General features: G+C 38.5%; 1 protein-coding gene across 3 annotated transcripts in view; it reads left to right on the forward strand.

The window, feature by feature from the left end:
- ptprub (protein tyrosine phosphatase receptor type Ub) overlaps positions 1-19451 on the forward strand; it is a 310515-nt gene that overhangs the window by 252607 nt on the left and 38457 nt on the right. For all 3 annotated transcript variants that reach the window (XM_047360605.1, XM_047360606.1, XM_047360607.1), the window contains 4 exons: positions 1234-1382; positions 1632-1819; positions 12329-12401; positions 12489-12565. In XM_047360605.1, coding sequence (XP_047216561.1) covers positions 1234-1382; positions 1632-1819; positions 12329-12401; positions 12489-12565 — 487 coding nt within the window. The remainder of the gene's footprint in view (positions 1-1233; positions 1383-1631; positions 1820-12328; positions 12402-12488; positions 12566-19451) is intronic.

The following is a 19451-nucleotide window of genomic DNA, read 5'->3' on the forward strand; positions in this document are numbered from 1 at the left end:
CGTGTATCAGGATGACAATGCACCAATACACACAGCAAGACTGGTGATAGATTGGTTTGATGAACATGAAAGTGAAGTTGATCATCTCCCATGGCCTGCACAGTCACCAGATCTAAATATTATTGAGCCACTTTGGGGTGTTTTGGAGGAGCGAGTCAGGAAACGTTTTCCTCCACCAGTATCACGTAGTGACCTGGCCACTATCCTGCAAGAAGAATGGCTTAAAATCCCTCTGACCACTGGTATATGTCATTCCCAAGACGAATTGACGCTGTATTGGCCGCAAAAGGAGGCCCTACACCATACTAATAAATTATTGTGGTCTAAAACCAGGTGTTTCAGTTTTATTGTCCAAACCCTGTAGGAGACACAGCAAACATGTGGAAGAAGGGGCTCTTCTCAGACTAAAATTGATCAAATTTAACATTTTGGCCCACATGCAAAACTGTATGACATGACCCTAAACACAACATCCACATGGTGAGAAATAATGTTGGCATCATCATGCTGTGGGGATCCTTTCCTTTGGCAGAGACAGAAAGCTGGTTGGTGTGAAGATGGATGGAGCTAAACGAAAGTATAGACAGGAAAGAAACCCTTTTAGAGGCTACACAACATGTGAGACTGGGTCCTTTCAACAGGAAGACCCTAAACGTACAGTGGAGCTACAATAAATTGGTTTAGATCAAAGCAAATTCAGTTGAGAATCTGTGACAAGACTAGAAAACTTCTGTTCAGAGACGCTCTCCATCCTCTCTGACCGTGCTTTTGCTCTTTTGCAAAGAGGAATGTTTAAAAAAAATCTATCTCCAGATGTGCATCGCTGGCAGAGGCATACCCCAAAAGACTTGAATATGCAACTGCAGTGAAAGGTAGTTTTACAGAAAATTGACAGAGGAGGGCTGAATACTTGTATAATTTCCTTCCACTTCACATTTAGGCACCAATTTGTGTTGCTCTGTCACATAAATGAAGAATAATAACTTAAAGTTTGTGGTTTTAGGGTCACCAAATGTAAAGAAGTTCACATTTTTCTAAGATCTTTGTGTATCTGTCATATATCCCTTTCTGCTTCTTTGTTTTAGCATTTTTTTTTAGGTACAGCATGAAGGTATGCGGTACCTAAAAAAACCACTTCTTATAAAATACGTTTCCTTTGTTCTGTTTTCTTCTGTTATTAAAACCCTGTGTTTCCTGTATGGTAACTTTTCCTTCACCGTCTTTTCTAACCAGAAAACCGGTAAACAAGACTCCCATTACCTACAGACAGGATAAGAGCCATATGGGCTCCTTGGAGCGCAGTTTCACAGACCAGAGCACCCTGCAGGAGGATGAAAGAATGGCTCTTTCCTTCATGGATTCACATACGTGCGGAACAAGAAGTAAGACACTTAAGATTGCTCAATTTTAAATGAATTGATTCTTTATATCTGACATTTTCAGTACGGAGCCTTATGGATATATCTTATATGTGTGTTTAAAGTGTCCCTACAAACATAAATAAAGTTAGTTATTCATTCCAAATTAACATTCAATTGTTACAAGATATTTTACAGGAACCCACCTATTCTGTGAATATTAGAGGTCCAAATTCTTTGTTAAAGCTGCCATTGTGCCTTTTTGTGGTTCAGGTGACGCACGTAGTTCAGTAAATGAGGCCAGTAGCCTGCTAGGAGGCTCACCGAGGCATCAGTGCGGACGTAAAGGCTCCCCCTACCACACGGGACAGCTTCACCCCGCCGTCCGGGTGGCAGACCTTCTCCAGCACATCAACCAAATGAAGACTGCCGAGGGCTATGGCTTTAAACAGGAATATGAGGTGAAAAGGGCACTGTTACAGTCTGTTCTCCCACTGACATTATAAAACAACTTAGCTCTTTGTCGGAGGCTCAGAGGGTACAGAAAGTCTCCCACTCACAGGAAGGTTAGATGTTAATGCCTTAAGTCTCTAGCCTGCATGCCAAATGTGCTTGTGATATACAGTATACTGGCTGCCAGACTTCCTCTACTGTGTGTGACAAAAGAAGAAGTGCAACTGTGTTGCTCATGAGTATTATGGAAAATATGACATGCTATTTTAAAACTATATTAATAAGCACAACAGGTTTTTCTGAAATCTCACAACAAGCAACTAATATAGCAGATTTAACAAAACCTAACATATGAAAAAGAGAGAGGCTATGTTACCATACCACAGCACTTTATAAAACGCTTTATATAAGTGCTGCAAAATAAAACCAAACACAAAAACACGGGCCAGAGAATTGCAGGTACACAGAAGCTTAAAAATGTAATATGTTGATACAAGTAGAAAGTGTACTTATGTTCCCTGTAAAACACTGGTGACCTGTACAGTGTTACACCTACTGGGAAGGGATCCTTCTCCCCCTGCAACACTAACCACACTAGACCATCTTACCGTTTGTTTAGTCACACTTTGACTCAGAGAAAGCCGTATCAGAGTCTCTATTTAAAATCAGAGGTTGATGTATTTTATGTCTCAGGACAACTATCAACACTATTATTCCATCCAAGCAAACAAACGATGCATATTTACAGTACATAGAAGATTAACTTAATCTTTCATGTCTTTACCCTGATAAGCAGGAGTCAGAGACAAATTAAAACATACTTTTTGATGTAATCTTTTTCCTTATGATATGCATATATTATATTATGCTGTATAGACTAATTTCTAATCTGTTGCTTTTGGTAAAACATTTTCATAATTTTGAAGTAACCCACTAATTTGTTAGTTCTTTCTGAGGCTCTGAATTTGACATATTGCTGTTATTTGGTTCTTATGTGGACATAAGAACCAAATAATAAACACTAAGTGGTTTCTGTTATGAGACACTTGTTTTCTTCTTAAACCCAGATACACCAGATTAAGACATCTCTATGGTCTCCATGACGTCCACAACCACACAAACATCTTTGGGTGGTCTCAGATATGGAAAATCAGTGTGAAGACATGCATGGCCTCTTTTCCCTGCAGCTTTCTTGCCTATCCCATTCACGTATACCACCACAAGTAAAATATTTGCACTGGGGTGTTTCTCAATAATTTGCTAATTTCCCTATAAAAATAGGGGGTTTCTGCGACTCCAGCATCAGTTTTAGCCTTACTGTGCCAGAAAAAAACACCACCAGTTTTTGTTTTTATTAATAGAGTGCTGTATACCGCTGTGCATGCCATTTTGTACAAAATCGAGTTTTTACTAATCATTTTGAGTTGATCACTTCCAGGCTCGGAAATGTTTTTTTTACACAATAGGTTGCAGTTATTGTATAATTATAGTAAATAATCTATGAGCCACTGCTCATGCTTTTTTCATTTCCTCCTCCTCCTTATCCTTCCTCTCAAATTGGGCTTTCAATAATCTCCCAACAACTATATGGACTATTTGGAGGTGAGTGTGCCTTTTCCCACCAGGGAGTCCATGCAAAGGGCAGAAAATACTGATCTCTATGTGCTACTGGCCTAAGGATGGCTTCTGATGCTTATAGAACAAGGATTTGTTTGTTTCTACTGCTTTTTGATATCCTTTTAGCTGGCATCAGTTTCAGGACACTTTGCATATAGCAGCCAAAGTGCAATGAGTTGCAAAAAATGTGAATACTTGGTGACCTTACATGAGATGCCTTACCTGATTTTTAAAGTCATGTTTTATTGTTAGCCTGATGCTAAGGTCGCCTAAAGAAGAAGGGACACAAGAAGAAATTGTGCAAGATTATTTTTACACAAACAAAACCACAATACGGTAAACTAAACAATATAGTTTTAACCTGTATAGGAGGAAAAATGGCAGACCTTACAGCTGTGCTGCTTCTGCAGTATGCAACATGTTAAAACAACTGGAAGGTGCATTGCAATCTGAAATGACAACATAGCATCTAGGGCAACAGGCATCCATAAACTAAGTCCTGGAGTAGGGTTAGTATGCCAAAAAACCTTGAGCATTCTCATTGGGTAGCTGTGACACCACTCATCTCATGACATTCTGGCCCTCCTATTTAATGGGTAAATCACTGCAAAAGCCTATCTGCTCTCCTTCTGCTGATTTATATACAGTCTTGACACATGTCAGTTGTTGTAAGTAGATACACATCTTATAGACCTTTGGAAATTACATCTACTTCATACATCATCTCAGATTTCAAGCAACTTCCATTTGTTTGTTTGCTTTCTGAGGGGTTTACAGATGCATCTTTGATAGCAAGAAAGTATTACGTCTTAGACATGTCCTAGCTCTGTCCCAAGAACCTCTTAGGAGACATGTTTGACCTTGATTGGAAATGTTAGTGCTAATGACTCACTCAAAAGGTCATGTTTGGGTAGAAAATCAATGCCAAGAGCATTTCATAATAATCAATGCTTCAGTCCTGGCCACGCAAAATTGGGAAAAAACTGATTTCAGCAAAGTTTTTGTAGAGGTTAGAACTACTAGCTGATGAAGAAACATTAGCTGAAGCCACTGAAATTAATCATCAAAGGCATCTGAAGGACACACCACTCATGTTTAGATGAATATATCTTCCTCATTTAGACCAAAAGAAGACCTCTAATGTGATGGCTTGATGAGGTTAAACGTCTCTGCCTCCTCCTACTGAGTCTCTGTCTGCTGCAGACAAATTGCTGTAAAAACTGGAAGGGACAGTCTGAGAAGGTAAAGAATGATGAAAACTGTGGAAAAAGCAAAACAAAAAACCCTTCTTGGAACCTTTTAGCTCTAATCTGTTAAGAATTGTCTTCCTCCCCACTAGCTATGTTGGTATTTACCCCCCTTTATAAAAATGTGGTGCAATGGAAGAGCAATAGGGTCATTAAGGATTTCTTTTCCCAGTAGGAACACACATAACATTAATCTCACTGTTGTTCCCAAGCTTAGCTCAGCTGTGATCATTTGATCTTTTAGGTGATAAGAATATAGAACATGTACTCTATTGGATTGACATTTGGAGGTCACTTGTTGGGACCTGCTGACATTTCTTTAAGCTATTTGCAGCCACAAGATGCTAAATATTAAAACAAGCTGTAGTGGTGAGAGGTGGAAAGATGAATCATATTAACATTATCAGGTAGGTACCTGTAGGTTCAGTAGTTTCCTTATGATTGATTGTTAGATTCTGATGAAAGTAAGCTAAGAAAGTTAGGTCTGAATCTGTAATGACTTGGTTTACCAAATAATTGCTTGGCAGACTTTTGTAAATCACAAAACGAGTTTTACTAAAACTGTCAGTCACATTCTATCATAAACCATCAATCTGTGCACACACTTTTCATCCCTGAGCAGAGTAAAGCATGTATGGAAAATAAATGACTGATTAATGGGAATCAACACGAACTCTTATGATTTTTTTGTCTGACCTCTGAATTTAAATATTTGTTACTTTATATACACATTAGGAAAATCCACAAACTTATTGTCTTTAAATTTCTGCAACACATATTTACTCTCTACTAAATAGAAAATTCTTCACAACATTGCTATGTAAAGGGGGTTTGAGCTCATGAACGTAACTATTTGTCCTTAAAATCAATACAGCATCCTTGTAAGATGAGATGTGACGATAGAGTTGGAAGTCATGCCAGCAAACCATGCTCCGTCTGTAAATCAGCGTTTCTGTCCTGATCACCAGACTGCCCATCTCCTCCTGTATTGCAAATAAATAATGTGTGGAATAGCACTGATGCATTATTTTATGAACGGATGTGTTTATTTGATGACTGGGACTTTTCCACTTTAATTTAGGTTTATTTACTAAAACAGAAAGACACACACACACAACCTCCATTTTAGGCGGTCAAATGTTATACATATGTTACTTAAAGTAACCTTTACTGAGTAAATGTCATATGTCCAAATGTTTGATCGTGGAGAGTGCTATCTATCAAATAGTAGCATAAAGTTCTGAGAGCAGCATTGTTTTATGGTGGTGTTATATTATTAAACAACCCTGAATTACACCACTGTTTCTAAAGTTGAATAGGGTTTTTGACAGTAAACCTTATAGCTAATAATTTATGAATTATTACTGCTGAACCTGAACTTTTCAAACCTAAAGGCAGAGAGTATCTTTGGTGACAAGAGACACCATGACAAGGTGAGAGGACAAACAGTCAAACATGCAAGCACACCCTGTCAGTGTCGCCATGGCAGCATGCGTTTAGTCCAGAAAGTTTCATGTGCAGTCAGTAGAGATGCGGCAAGGAAAAATATTCAAAAATGAAAAGATCCAAAAATATCAAGGGTTCCTTCCTAAATATGAAGATTAAAATACAACCAGAACCAGAGTATTGTCAGGTACGGTAGGACAGAGTAGCAGCATCATTTTTCAAGAAGAGTTCTGCAGGGCAAGGTACATATGAATAAATATAAAACTACAAGTCAGAACCAGTTCTGTAACATATAGAAATATTGATCTTTTTCCAAAACATAGTTACATAGTTTAAAAGAGTTGGTCGTGGCAGATGGCCGCTCACACTGAGCCTGGTTTTGCTGGAGGTTTCTTCTTGTTAAAGTTTTTCCTCTCCACTGTCGCTACATGCATGCTCAGTATGAGGGATTGCTGCAAAGTCAACGCCAGTGACTGTCCACTGTCTCTACATGCTCTTCCAGGAGGAGTGAATGCTGCAAGTCACTGACTCGATGCAATCTGCTGAATTTCCTTAGATAGAAAAGCTTTTTAACCAATTAAAATAAATAAGTGAATCTGACTGCATAGTTTGGTAGTTAGGATTAATTGGTATGTATGTACCTGACTTGAAATCTGTATGATTCGATTCATTCAAGTTTGTGAAATGCCTTGAGACAACATGTCTCTGAATTGGCCCTATATAAATAAAACTGAATTGAAATTGAATTGAAGAGACTATGAAGTTTAAAGCCGCTGATTTACTTGCAGCAAGACGTTTATCTGGTTCTTTATGGTTAGAAGAACCACTGCATGAAAACATGACCACAACATTCTAGCTTCCACTAATGAAGGTAAAATTGATGTACATCATGATACAAGTTGTTTACGTAAGTTATTGATTCAATAATTAAAACGTTGCTTATTGTCATAAATATTGCTATTGGTAAAGGCGTGATTTATTGAGATTAATTAATTATGAAATCTATAATTATAGAAAATAATTTTTTAATCTTGTCCTACCACTAGTGTTTCGTTTTTTACACTTGGTTTGTAATCCAACCCAAAATTGTGACCTGATGTAATAAATAAATTACTCACACCCCTGGCAGTTTTAGATTTATCATCAATCATTTTCATTTTCAAGTTTCTTTATGATAGGAATTCACGCAGACATCTCTGAAAGAACAAGCAGTTGAGCAGTTTTTGGGCCACAATAAAAGGCCATTCTAGAATGTGCGGTTGTATTACACAGCACAATGCCACAGATGTCGAAAGTTTTAAAGAGGCGTGCAAGATTGTCTGACACCAGCCAGCCGGACAGCTGCTGCAACAATCAATTTGCATAACCAAAGAATTTCTGCACAAAGTGTCAGAAACCATCTCAGGGATGCCTATCTGCAAGCTCGTCGTCCTCATCAGGGGCTCAACCTGACTCCTTCATCGTTGTAACTGACTTGAGTGGGCAAATGCTCACATTCGATTGCTTTGGGCACTTTTGAGAGTTGTTCTCTTCACAGATGAATCTTCGTTTTCACTGTACAGGGAAGATGTCAGACAGCGTGTATGACGTTGTGTAGGTTAGCGGTTTGCTGATGTCAGTGTTACGAATCGTGTGGCCCATGGTGGAGGTGGGGTTATGGTACTAGCAGGAATATGTTATTGATAACAAACATAGGTGCATTTTATTGATGGCATTTTGAATGCACAGAGATACTGTGATGAGATCCTGAGGCCCACCACCTTAAGTTGCAGCATGATCATGCACAGCCCAATGTTGCAAGGATCTGTACACGATTCCTGGAAGCTGAAAACATCCCATTTCTTACATGGCCAGCATACTCAGCGGACATATCACCCGGGATCTGTGTTTTCGACAGGTGTTCCAGTTCCTGCCAATATCCTGCACTTCAAACAGCCATTAAAGAGGAGTGGACCACAGGCCACAGTCAACAACTTGATCAACTATGTGAAGAACATGAGTTGCACTGCATGAGGCAAATGGTGGTCACACCTGATACTGACTGTTGTTTTGTTGCGCTTATGTTTTTGTTCAGGATATAAAAACTTTTAAGATTTCTTGGAAGAATTTTTGCTCCAGGTAAACAATGGGTGTCTAGTCATTGGTCGACCCATCAGTACAGAATAGTTTCCTTCTTTGAACAAAGCTTATTCAACCCCACCCCTGCAGCAATGGCATCCAGCAGTTTTATTCAGGCAACACAATGAAGGACCCAGGATCTCTGAAAACAATTGTGGCTGGGAGTTTAGCTTGCACCCCGGAGAGATCACCTTCTCTGTCACCCACAGCCTGTGGCATCCATGGAGACGAGAAAGCATCTTTTGTTTCGAATACATGGTGTGTCCCTCTGGAACTCTGCTTGTAGACTCATTAAATGGTCCCTCTAGGCCAAAACACACTCCACTCAAAAAATCAATACATACCTCTTTTGTATTTTTTACCCTATCTGTGCTGACTGTGTGTTTTGATGGATTGTGTCTTGCTTTTATGAAGGAAAATGATGAGGACTATTACACTAGACTCACACCGCAGGCATAGGTTTTTATTTCCCTGAGGAACACCTGCATTCTTCCAAAACATTGATCAAGATTTTATTGTGGGATACTAAAGGGGATTGCATGCATGACGACTGCTTTCATATTCCCGCTGGAACCTCTACTAAACAACACCTGAGCAGAACTCCCGAGTAGCATTTGGGGAACTGATTGACTCATTTAAAATCTAATCGACCGAGTAGTTATATCAGAGAGTGCTAGTAAACTGTGCTCATTGAATATAAAAACAAGTGCTCATAATACATTTTGCTTCATTTTTTATATTTTAACTAGAATATGTGGTTTTTTTGGAGTTAAACAAAACCCGAAAGACACGTCAAAATGTTTAAATAAAAAGAAAACAGTCATTATCCTGCACAAAGTAATCTAATTTGATTCATTTTGTGTGATTTCAACCATTCTTCCTGTCTGATCTCTGCAGTGAAGTCAACTAATCACCTCGTCCCTGGTGGTCTTTGCTTTTCTTTCAAAGTACTGTCATTCCCTAGCAGTTTTTCTGCTATTATCCCCCCCTCCTTCTCTGTCATCTCTCTCGGGAACTGAGTGTCGGAGAGGTGGGAAGACACAAAAAAAGGGCTTAGAGATGTTCTGTCAAAAATAAAAGCAGGCAAAGAACGAAGAGGTGGACAGGGAAGGAAGCCATGAAGTAAAAGAGAGGGAACACAAATTGTGAGATTTTTAAAGAAACATCTATAGAGGCAAGTTATGAAACAGGAGGGAGAAAGTGAGGAGGAGGATGTAATCCCAGGCTGGATTTGGGTGCTTTTTGGCCGTCTGTGGGGAGAACTGTGTTGTAGTCCCCTGCTTCCCATTCAAATTTGGACAGACATTTTCCAAAATTTCCTTATAGTCGCAGAAAAACTCTGGGAGTCGAATCCTATGGATATATAATAATATATGAAAGTCTTCATTCACTCTTTATTCCTTTATGTATTGCTCCTAACAAGCCAGATTGCCTTTCAACCTTTTAAAGTGAATTTATATAATATTTGTGGTAATTCTGTTGCAGAAGAAGAAAGGGGAAAATAAATCACCTTCTGTGTAGCTGTACTAACAAAAAATTATTTCTAACTGTATGAATTTCTTCTAAAATCGAGTTGCTTTTTAAAAGGCAGAATCCAAACTTTTGATTACTGTACAACTTAGCTATACTGATATTTTGTTAAAGATCTCTGTTAATTAAATTAAGAATCAAATGAACCTTTCTTCATTTCTTTGATGATCATGCATCTGTTGTGTTTGTGGTTGAAGAACTGCAAGCTGACAGTAAAACTGGTGCAAACTGCTCTTTAATGTTGGACTTAATGGGGGCGATTGCATTTGTGTACTTTAACGCAATCCACATCATTAATCCGGTGCAGAAGTAAAACAGAAGCTGGAGCAAAACAGTTGCAAAACAATTGCACAACTTGGTGAATTTGGGAAACAACAATATCTACAAAAAAATAGATATTTTAATAACACAAAATTCAAAACCATTTCCTTGTAAACTTGAAGAGACAGAATTGTCCCCACTCCTGTTGTGCAAAATTGCCACTGATAACAGAACCGACCAACAAACAATAAGAATTTGCCATCAACATGCTGTTTTTCAACGAGCCATAGCTGAAAACCTGGCTTACAGTAGAAGACTAGCTGAAATGCATCCCTCAGGTCCTGTACCAGTTCATTGCAGGATTGTTTTCTATTAATTAAAGAACGTTACCTCCAGATACTGTTCATCTGCTCTTTGTAGTTTCTTTAAGTCTGACACTTCATCTTTGTTGGTTTCCTCATTTTTCTTACTTAGAGTATAGACAGAAAAGAGTAAAACAACACATAAAGAAAAACATAGAAATTCTTTCAGAAACCCTTGTGAACTTTGATCAATGTTCCCTTTAAAATATCACAGCAAACCCTAGCTCTGTCAAAGCAAAATATAATAAAATCATAGGTGTTTTAAAATGCTTACAGAGGACCTTAGTTGCATGATTTGTATTGGCAGTTCAAAAGGAGCTGTTTGCTGGTTGCATTTGTCCCCAGATTCTCTTACAGAACCTTTGTGAGAGCAAAGTCTTACTTCTGAATCTGTGCAGATTTACATAATAGGGTGGCTGAGGAGATGTAAGCAGCGGAACAATCCAAACTAGAATCTTCTCAGCGAGGGTTTTATGTCACATGCAGTATGCATGGTTAATAAAAACCGGAAAAGTGAGGCATTTGTATAAAGCTTACCGAAGTCAGTAAATTATAAAAAAATGTTTTAATGCAAGTTTGTCTGCAGGCCTCTAACTCCTTTGCACATCTAGAGATTGAAATCTTTACCCATTCTTCAAGCTCAGCCTCAGTCAGATTATCATCCTAACAGCAGGATGCTGCCACCACTGTGTTTCACCATTCATCATTAGTTTTACACCACTCAAAGTGTTGTGCTGTTATGATTTGGGGGTGTTTGGTTTTCGGTTACAGGTTTTTCCTCTGATTTTTCTCACAGCTGAGCTTTGGAACCTGCTACTGTGGTGCTATGTTTCGGTTTCTTCTGATTGTTGTATTCTGTTCATATTGCTTTCTAGATTATGTTCTGTTATTGCTATGTTTCTTAGGTTTGATTATGTCCGGGTAATATTTAGTTCCTGCCATGCTTTGTATTCACTCTCTGTCTCTGTTAAGCAATCAACTTCATTCGGACCACCTGCACCATGTCAATCAGCTTTTGTTTTTCACCTGTGTCTCGCCATACATATACACCCTCATTCTGTTCATTCCTCGCGGAAACATTTCAGGTCCTCTGGTCATGCCATGCCTGTCTTGCCTGGCTGTTCATGCCTATTTATTGTTTTGTTCCTGCCTCCTCCTGAGAGTTAGTTTTGTTTTGCTGAAAATTAAACCTTTTACTTACCATTACTCCGCCTGTCCGTCTGCATTCTGGGGTTCACTCCGATCAGCCAACCTGACACGTGCATGTATCCAAAAAGGTTTAGAGCATTTTCTTCTCCTTGTCCAGCCATTCGGTTTAAGTGAATGGCCATGTCTTGGAAGGTTTGCAGTTGTGCCACACTCTTAACAGATTATGACATGAATAGTACTCTATAAATGGTTCAGAACTTGGGGTATTGTTTTGCTTTGCTTTAAACTTCTCCACATCTTAATCCTTGACCTGTCTTTTGTGTTCCTTGGTCTTCATGGTGCTTTTTTCCTCTGATTTTCTCCAACAAACCTCTTAGGCCTTCACAGAACAACTGGATTTACGCTGCGATAAAATTACACACAGGTGAAACCTTTATATTAATTTGGTGACTTCTGAAGGCAACTGATTCCACTGGACTTTATTCAGGTGCACCAGAGTGAAGGCGCCTAAACACAAATTCACACGTTTATTTGTAAAACATTTTGACAACCATGTATCATTTTTCCTCTGCCTTACAATTATTTTCTACTTTGTGTGGTCAGTCCCAAAAAAAAAAAAAAAAAAAAAAATTTTAATTTGAGGTTGTAATTGTGCACAATGTGAAGAACATCAAGATGTGCAAATAATTTAGCAAGGGACTGTAATTTATCAGGCTCTGGTTCACACAGTTTCTGAAATATGTTTCCGTTTTCTAAATCTACAAAATCTTTCTCTTTATCTTTGCAGAGCTTCTTTGATGGCTGGGACTGCATCAAAAAGAAGGACAAAACCAAGGGGAGGCACGACACCTTGTTGGGCTGTACGTAATCAAGCATTTTAGTAGAAAAACTGAACATTTTGTGACTTCTTTGTTTTTAAAATTTTCTTTCCTGCTTTATTAACCAAGATGATCGGCACAGAGTGAAACTCCACCCTCTTCTGGGAGATTCGAACTCGGACTACATCAACGCTAACTACATTGACGTAAGTCTAATCCTGTTGTCCTGCTGTACGAGATTCACATCTGCCCGGTCTCCAGCTCTCTCACATCCTGGAAAACCACGGTCCATCTCTCTCTCAAAAGCCCACCACTCCGCTGCCCTGCTTCCACCTTAGAGCATCCATCCAATCAGACCCCGCAGTGTTGAGCCAAATGCCATCTTTGTCAGGTGCTGGTGCAGATCCCTGACACTGACCGTCTCTGCTATCGTTTTTATTAAAACAAAGTGGAACAAATGCATTTAAATCCTGCAGAGAAGATGAGCCTCTCTTTAAATCCCCCGCAAATTAAATAGATGTCACTGATGTTATTCAATCTTTGAATGAGGCAGTAGCTTCTGACTGTCATATATGCAAGACCACAGTACATACTCACTGCTCATATAAACAAATGCATTTGTTGCTAATGTGTCTCATTCATGTGTGTTCTCATTCATAAAAAGTTTTAGGCACATCTTAGAGAGCCCATCTGTCATTAATCGAACATTTTATCAGGAATGCAGGAAATACATGTATTCTGCTGCAAATTGAAACTTGCAGGTGGCTTTGCTTATTGAAATATTCATTATAGTCCACAGTTGTTGTCATTTATTTGAGTCATGTTGAGGGAAGCCTAGAAATCTGAGGCGATTTCTTTATCTCCCAAGATTTATTTTGCACGCTTCTCATGGGGAATTATGCAGAGTAAATATGACACTCAGAGATCTTGAGGCAGGCGGTTGTACTCCCACTTCTGTTTGCAGATGATAAGAGGTTAGACGATCCTGTCTCTGTCAGGAATGATTGTAATTGATAAATTTAAAAAGTACTTGCTGTTGTTTTTTCATTGAAAGAAAATCGCCAGCTACACATCGGGACTTGATAATCCGATTTCTGGATTCCTCCTTTTTGACCCAGTTCTATCATAAAACTGCTTGATACCAGTGTTAAAGTGTATTTCCTCCCTTTCACCATTTCATTGTGTAGAAAGGTCAGCAATGACGTGCTTTTAGAGCAGTTGTCACAGCGAGAGGGTGCTAAAAACCTGGCTGCTTTTGTGCGATGGTTATTGCAAGGGTCTCCATTAGTGTTTAGAGTGCGGAGGTGAAGGCAATAGCAGAAAAACACCACTCTGCAGCCACTACAGTCTCAGTGTCAGAGATGTTACTCCCCGGCTGCCCTGACCCAGTTCTCTGAATTATATCTCGTCAGCCACAAAGGTACATATTTTAGACACCTTGTGATCATTTCACCAGAGGTTAAATGGAAAAGTTTTGTGCTTTCTGAACAGAGCGTGAAAAGTGCACACTCTCTGTTTCTGTAGAAAGTGAACGTTTGCTTTAAGCATGCTTCAACTGCAGGAACCTTTTCCAAATGATCTCTTTTTAGAATAAACTCAGTTGTCTCTCTCCATATACAGGTCCTTCTCAAAATATTAGCATATTGTGATAAAGTTAATTATTTTCCATAATGTCATGATGAAAATTTAACATTCATATATTTTAGATTCATTGCACACTAACTGAAATATTTCAGGTCTTTTATTGTCTTAATACGGTTGATTTTGGCATACAGCTCATGAAAACCCAAAATTCCTATCTCACAAAATTAGCATATCATTAAAAGTGTCTCTAAACGAGCTATAAACCTAATCATCTGAATCAACGAGTTAACTCTAAACACCTGCAAAAGATTCCTGAGGCCTTTAAAACTCCCAGCCTGGTTCATCACTCAAAACCCCAATCATGGGTAAGACTGCCGACCTGACTGCTGTCCAGAAGGCCACTATTGACACCCTCAAGCAAGAGGGTAAGACACAGAAAGAAATTTCTGAACGAATAGGCCGTTCCCAGAGTGCTGTATCAAGGCACCTCAGTGGGAAGTCTGTGGGAAGGAAAAAGTGTGGCAGAAAACGCTGCACAACGAGAAGAGGTGACCGGACCCTGAGGAAGATTGTGGAGAAGGGCCGATTCCAGACCTTGGGGGACCTGCGGAAGCAGTGGACTGAGTCTGGAGTAGAAACATCCAGAGCCACCGTGCACAGGCGTGTGCAGGAAATGGGCTACAGGTGCCGCATTCCCCAGGTCAAGCCACTTTTGAACCAGAAACAGCAGCAGAAGCGCCTGACCTGGGCTACAGAGAAGCAGCACTGGACTGTTGCTCAGTGGTCCAAAGTACTTTTTTCGGATGAAAGCAAATTCTGCATGTCATTCGGAAATCAAGGTGCCAGAGTCTGGAGGAAGACTGGGGAGAAGGAAATGCCAAAATGCCAGAAGTCCAGTGTCAAGTACCCACAGTCAGTGATGGTCTGGGGTGCCGTGTCAGCTGCTGGTGTTGGTCCACTGTGTTTTATCAAGGGCAGGGTCAATGCAGCTAGCTATCAGGAGATTTTGGAGCACTTCATGCTTCCATCTGCTGAAAAGCTTTATGGAGATGAAGATTTCATTTTTCAGCATGACCTGGCACCTGCTCACAGTGCCAAAACCACTGGTAAATGGTTTACTGACCATGGTATCACTGTGCTCAATTGGCCTGCCAACTCTCCTGACCTGAACCCCATAGAGAATCTGTGGGATATTGTGAAGAGAACGTTGAGAGACTCAAGACCCAACACTCTGGATGAGCTAAAGGCCGCTATTGAAGCATCCTGGGCCTCCATAAGACCTCAGCAGTGCCACAGGCTGATTGCCTCCATGTCACACCGCATTGAAGCAGTCATTTCTGCAAAATGATTCCCAACCAAGTATTGAGTGCATAACTGTACATGATTATTTGAAGGTTGACGTTTTTTGTATTAAAAACACTTTTCTTTTATTGGTCGGATGAAATATGCTAATTTTGTGAGATAGGAATTTTGGGTTTTCATGAGCTGTATGCCAAAATCATCCATATTAAGATAATAAAAGACCTGAAATATTTCAGTTAGTGTGCAATGAATCTAAAATATATGAATGTTAAATTTTCATCATGACATTATGGAAAATAATTAACTTTATCACAATATGCTAATATTTTGAGAAGGACCTGTATAATGCCCTACTAAATATTAAAGCAGTAGTTTACAATTACAATATTGCACCCATGGTTAATGCAATGATTGAAATTCAAAATATTGTGCAGCTCCACTTTGCAGTAACTTCACATATGTTGCAAAGTAGACAATGTGAATGAATCATTGGTAAACTTTTTTTATTCTGTGGGGGTAGTGTTTTTACCTCTCTAAGGACAGGATATTGGAATTAAAAATGTATTACCATTACAGATTTACACCAAGTTTGACTGTTTTTATTAATGTTAGACTGCATCTGCTTTGACACAATCTATGCTTTACTGGTCATTTTGTTATGCTGCTTCTTGTTAACTTTTTAGTTAATATAGACCAGGTGTGTCCTCAGCTGAAAACTTATTTTGTAAAATTGTAAATGTGTGAAAGCATTATGCTGTAAGCAGCTGGGATCACCTTCCTCCTATTAATTTTAATGAAAGAAATAAAATAAGTAATAAACATAAACAGACAATGACATATCTGTAATAAGTTTAATATGTAATCACACACATGCAAAATGTTTTCCATTTACCAGAGAGGAAGCATCCTCATCCTTTGTGCTCTATTGTTGCAAGTTCTACAACATGACCCATCTATCAATCCTTGATCTAAAACCCATATTTAGGTAAATTAACAGAGATCTTCAGTTTTCAAATTGTACTCGTTTAAATAATGTCCTTTAACCATGACTTTTAAATAAAAATGACAAATACTTCATAAAAATCCTGTTTTTCTTCTTTTATGAACAAATCTGGAAATATATAGCATGGGAAAAACGCTTTGTGACCCAAAGAGGGCTTTCAAAGTCAGTATTAATTCAGTTTTCAGTCAGCTTTAATAACACTGGACTGGCTGCTGCCTAAAAATTAAAATCCCTCTCCTAAAGCAGGTTTTTATAAGATTACCTTGAGAAACGTTTGCTGCGTGATACTCCATCAATGGCTCATGTGCTTCCAGTTTTCTTAACAGGTTTCACCATCACCTCATACATTAAAATATATCATGAGATAAGGCCTTAAATTTCACACTTAGAAGTTTAACTGCAGTATTATTCTACGCAGTTGGTAATAAGATATTTATATTATATTTATGTTTTGCAAGAGCAAATTGCAAAAGGAATAAATTGCATTAGGAATAACTCATTAATTGCACCTTTTTTAATTGTCCCTTATTTTTCCTTTCTTTCCACCTGCCTGACAACTATTGAAGCTACAGATGAACAGAAAAAGATACAGTCTATAAAAAAGTATTTGCTCCCTTAAAGATTTCTTGTTAAAGATTCTTGTTGAGTAAAACAATGCTTTAATTTAATTTATTAAAGGAAAATACTGTGTGTACCAACAAATGTAATGATCCCTGTTATTAATCATCACTTAGCTGTGATTAACTACATTTTAGGTTGAATTTTACTATCCACACCTAGGACAGACTTGTAAAACCAAGAAATCACTTTGATAGAACCTGTATGAGAACATGATTATGATTAAATTGAATTGACTTTGTGTAGTGCCTTGAGATGACATGTGTTGTGAATTGTTGCTATATAAATAAAACTGAAATGAATTGAATTGCATTGAACATGAAGTAGGCTGAAAAATCTCAAAAAGCAACATATCATGCCCCAGTCTAAAGCAATTTAATGATGGAGAATCAAAGTAAGAATCAATATCCAGAAATTGAGAAAACATGGAACAGTGTTGAACCTTCTCTGTGGCAGTCTTACAATAATTACTCCTAGACATATCAAAGGCTCATCCAAGAGGCTGCAAATGTATCCAGCACGACATCCAAAGCCCTGCAGGCGTCAACTGCCTTGGTTGGGGTCAGTGTTCCTGATTCAACAGCAAGAAAGAAACTGGACAACAATATTTTCAGTAGAAGCGTTTTAAGGCAACTACTGCTGTTGATCCAAAAGAATGCTCGTCTCACATTTGGCAGAAGAAAAAAAAACATCTTGAAGATTCCTTCGATTTTTATAAAAAGATTTTGTGGACAGACAAGAATGTGGAACTTCTTGGAAGTTATGCATCTTATTACGTCTTGCAGAAACTAATATGGCATTTCAGAAAAAGAACATCATACCTTCAGCCAAACGTAGTGGTGGTAGTGTAATGGTCTTTGGCAGCTATGCTGCTTCAGGGTGGGGACTACTTGCTGTAACTGATGGAACCATAAATTATTCTCTCTACCAGAAAATCCTGAAGGAGCATTCTAGTCATGGTCCACACCTAAATCTCAAACAAGCTAAGAAAACCCTCCAATTCTGCAATGAAGAGTTGTCTAAACTTCCTCCACCGTGATGTAAAAGTGTCACATAAGGCAAAGGTGGTAGAGATAGTTTATATCCGTAACAAATTTAAAAAGTGCTTTTTATTTACACAGGCTATCTTTGGCCTGTGTATATTAAAATTGATTTAATTATCTCAAACATTTAGGTGTGCCATGAAAGCAAAAACAGGATAAATCTGTGAGGGAGCATGTTTTTATGGCTTCTAGAAAAAGATAGCTGTCCAGATCAACAGTAACAACAGGTAGATCTAATTTTTATGGTGTGGATAGACTAGATAGCAGATGGTCAACTCTCCTGGGGTCAAATACCTATTCTTTTACAACCATTTATCAATACTTCAAATATTATTACTTTATCTGAACATAGGGGTGATATCTAATTAATTTTTGCTTTGTAATATTAGGACGTTTCCAGATTTAATCAGTCTTAATGAACACATATGCTGCAAGGTTGTGTGGTTGTATTCTTTCCTGCTGTCTTCTAACAATAAGACCTGAAGTTTTCAAAATAAAAGGTATCCTCAAGTGCTGAGTGCTGATATTTTCAGCAATGTGTTCATTGCCAAATTATTTATAGGTTCAAAAATCTTTGCCAACCAAACCTTTGACAATCAGACTGCATGAAAATGCCACGACTAGCAGCAACAAACAAGCTCACATTTTAAAAGAGTCTGACAACTTTAAGAAAATGATCTCTGGAGACATTGATGTTTTTTAAGATATTTTTTATTTTCTTTATTTATTGTCTGTTATTCTGCAGGCCTTAAAATACAGACATCACCAATTCACTTAGATCTAATGACAATGGACAGATAATTTGACTGACATTGCTACATGAGTCTAAGTGTGGAGAAAAAAAAAACTACCAAATATAGTTGTGAGGTGAATTTCTTGAAATGATTTTCTCATGTTTGATATCTAATACTGAGAGACTTGCAGTAAGAGATCATAGTTACAATATAAACCACCTGAACTGTCAACAAAGCTTCACTAATTAGCTAACTCCAACACAAATCACAGCTTCGGCATGTCCATGACCCCTAGAGGCAGCACGTGAGACATGTGCAAGCTATATTGTTTCTTCGCCAAAGTTTGGGAAGGCGCAAACGCAAGACACAATTTGCTTACAAAGACCTGTAAACATCACTCCAGTCTGCCAGGGGTAGCACAGCTCTCTGTCATGTTTACTTGTGAAACAACTCTTCTGTAACAGTGCACCTCCAAAAAGATATCATGGCAGGGCTTTTCCTTCACTTATAGTGTGATAACAATCCAAGCCTGGCAGCTGGTGGACATGATTTTCCCATGTAATTACACTACAGGCGTTGTAGAGTTGTCAACCACAGTGTTCTGGTTTAAACTAAGGAGGACCACATGCTTTTCTCCGTGCCTCTTATTTATACCTGAATGCATGGAATTATTTCTCTAACATATCTGTTATATAATTCTATGGTAGGTTCCTATGTGGGTTTCGGATAATACACAAGAAAAATGCAAGTATTAAGCAAGACAAATACTCTGTATTTGACCTATAGCTGTTGACCTCTGTGCCATGGG

Source organism: Girardinichthys multiradiatus, chromosome 3, assembly GCF_021462225.1.
Source record: "Girardinichthys multiradiatus isolate DD_20200921_A chromosome 3, DD_fGirMul_XY1, whole genome shotgun sequence".
Lineage (NCBI taxonomy): Eukaryota > Metazoa > Chordata > Actinopteri > Cyprinodontiformes > Goodeidae > Girardinichthys > Girardinichthys multiradiatus.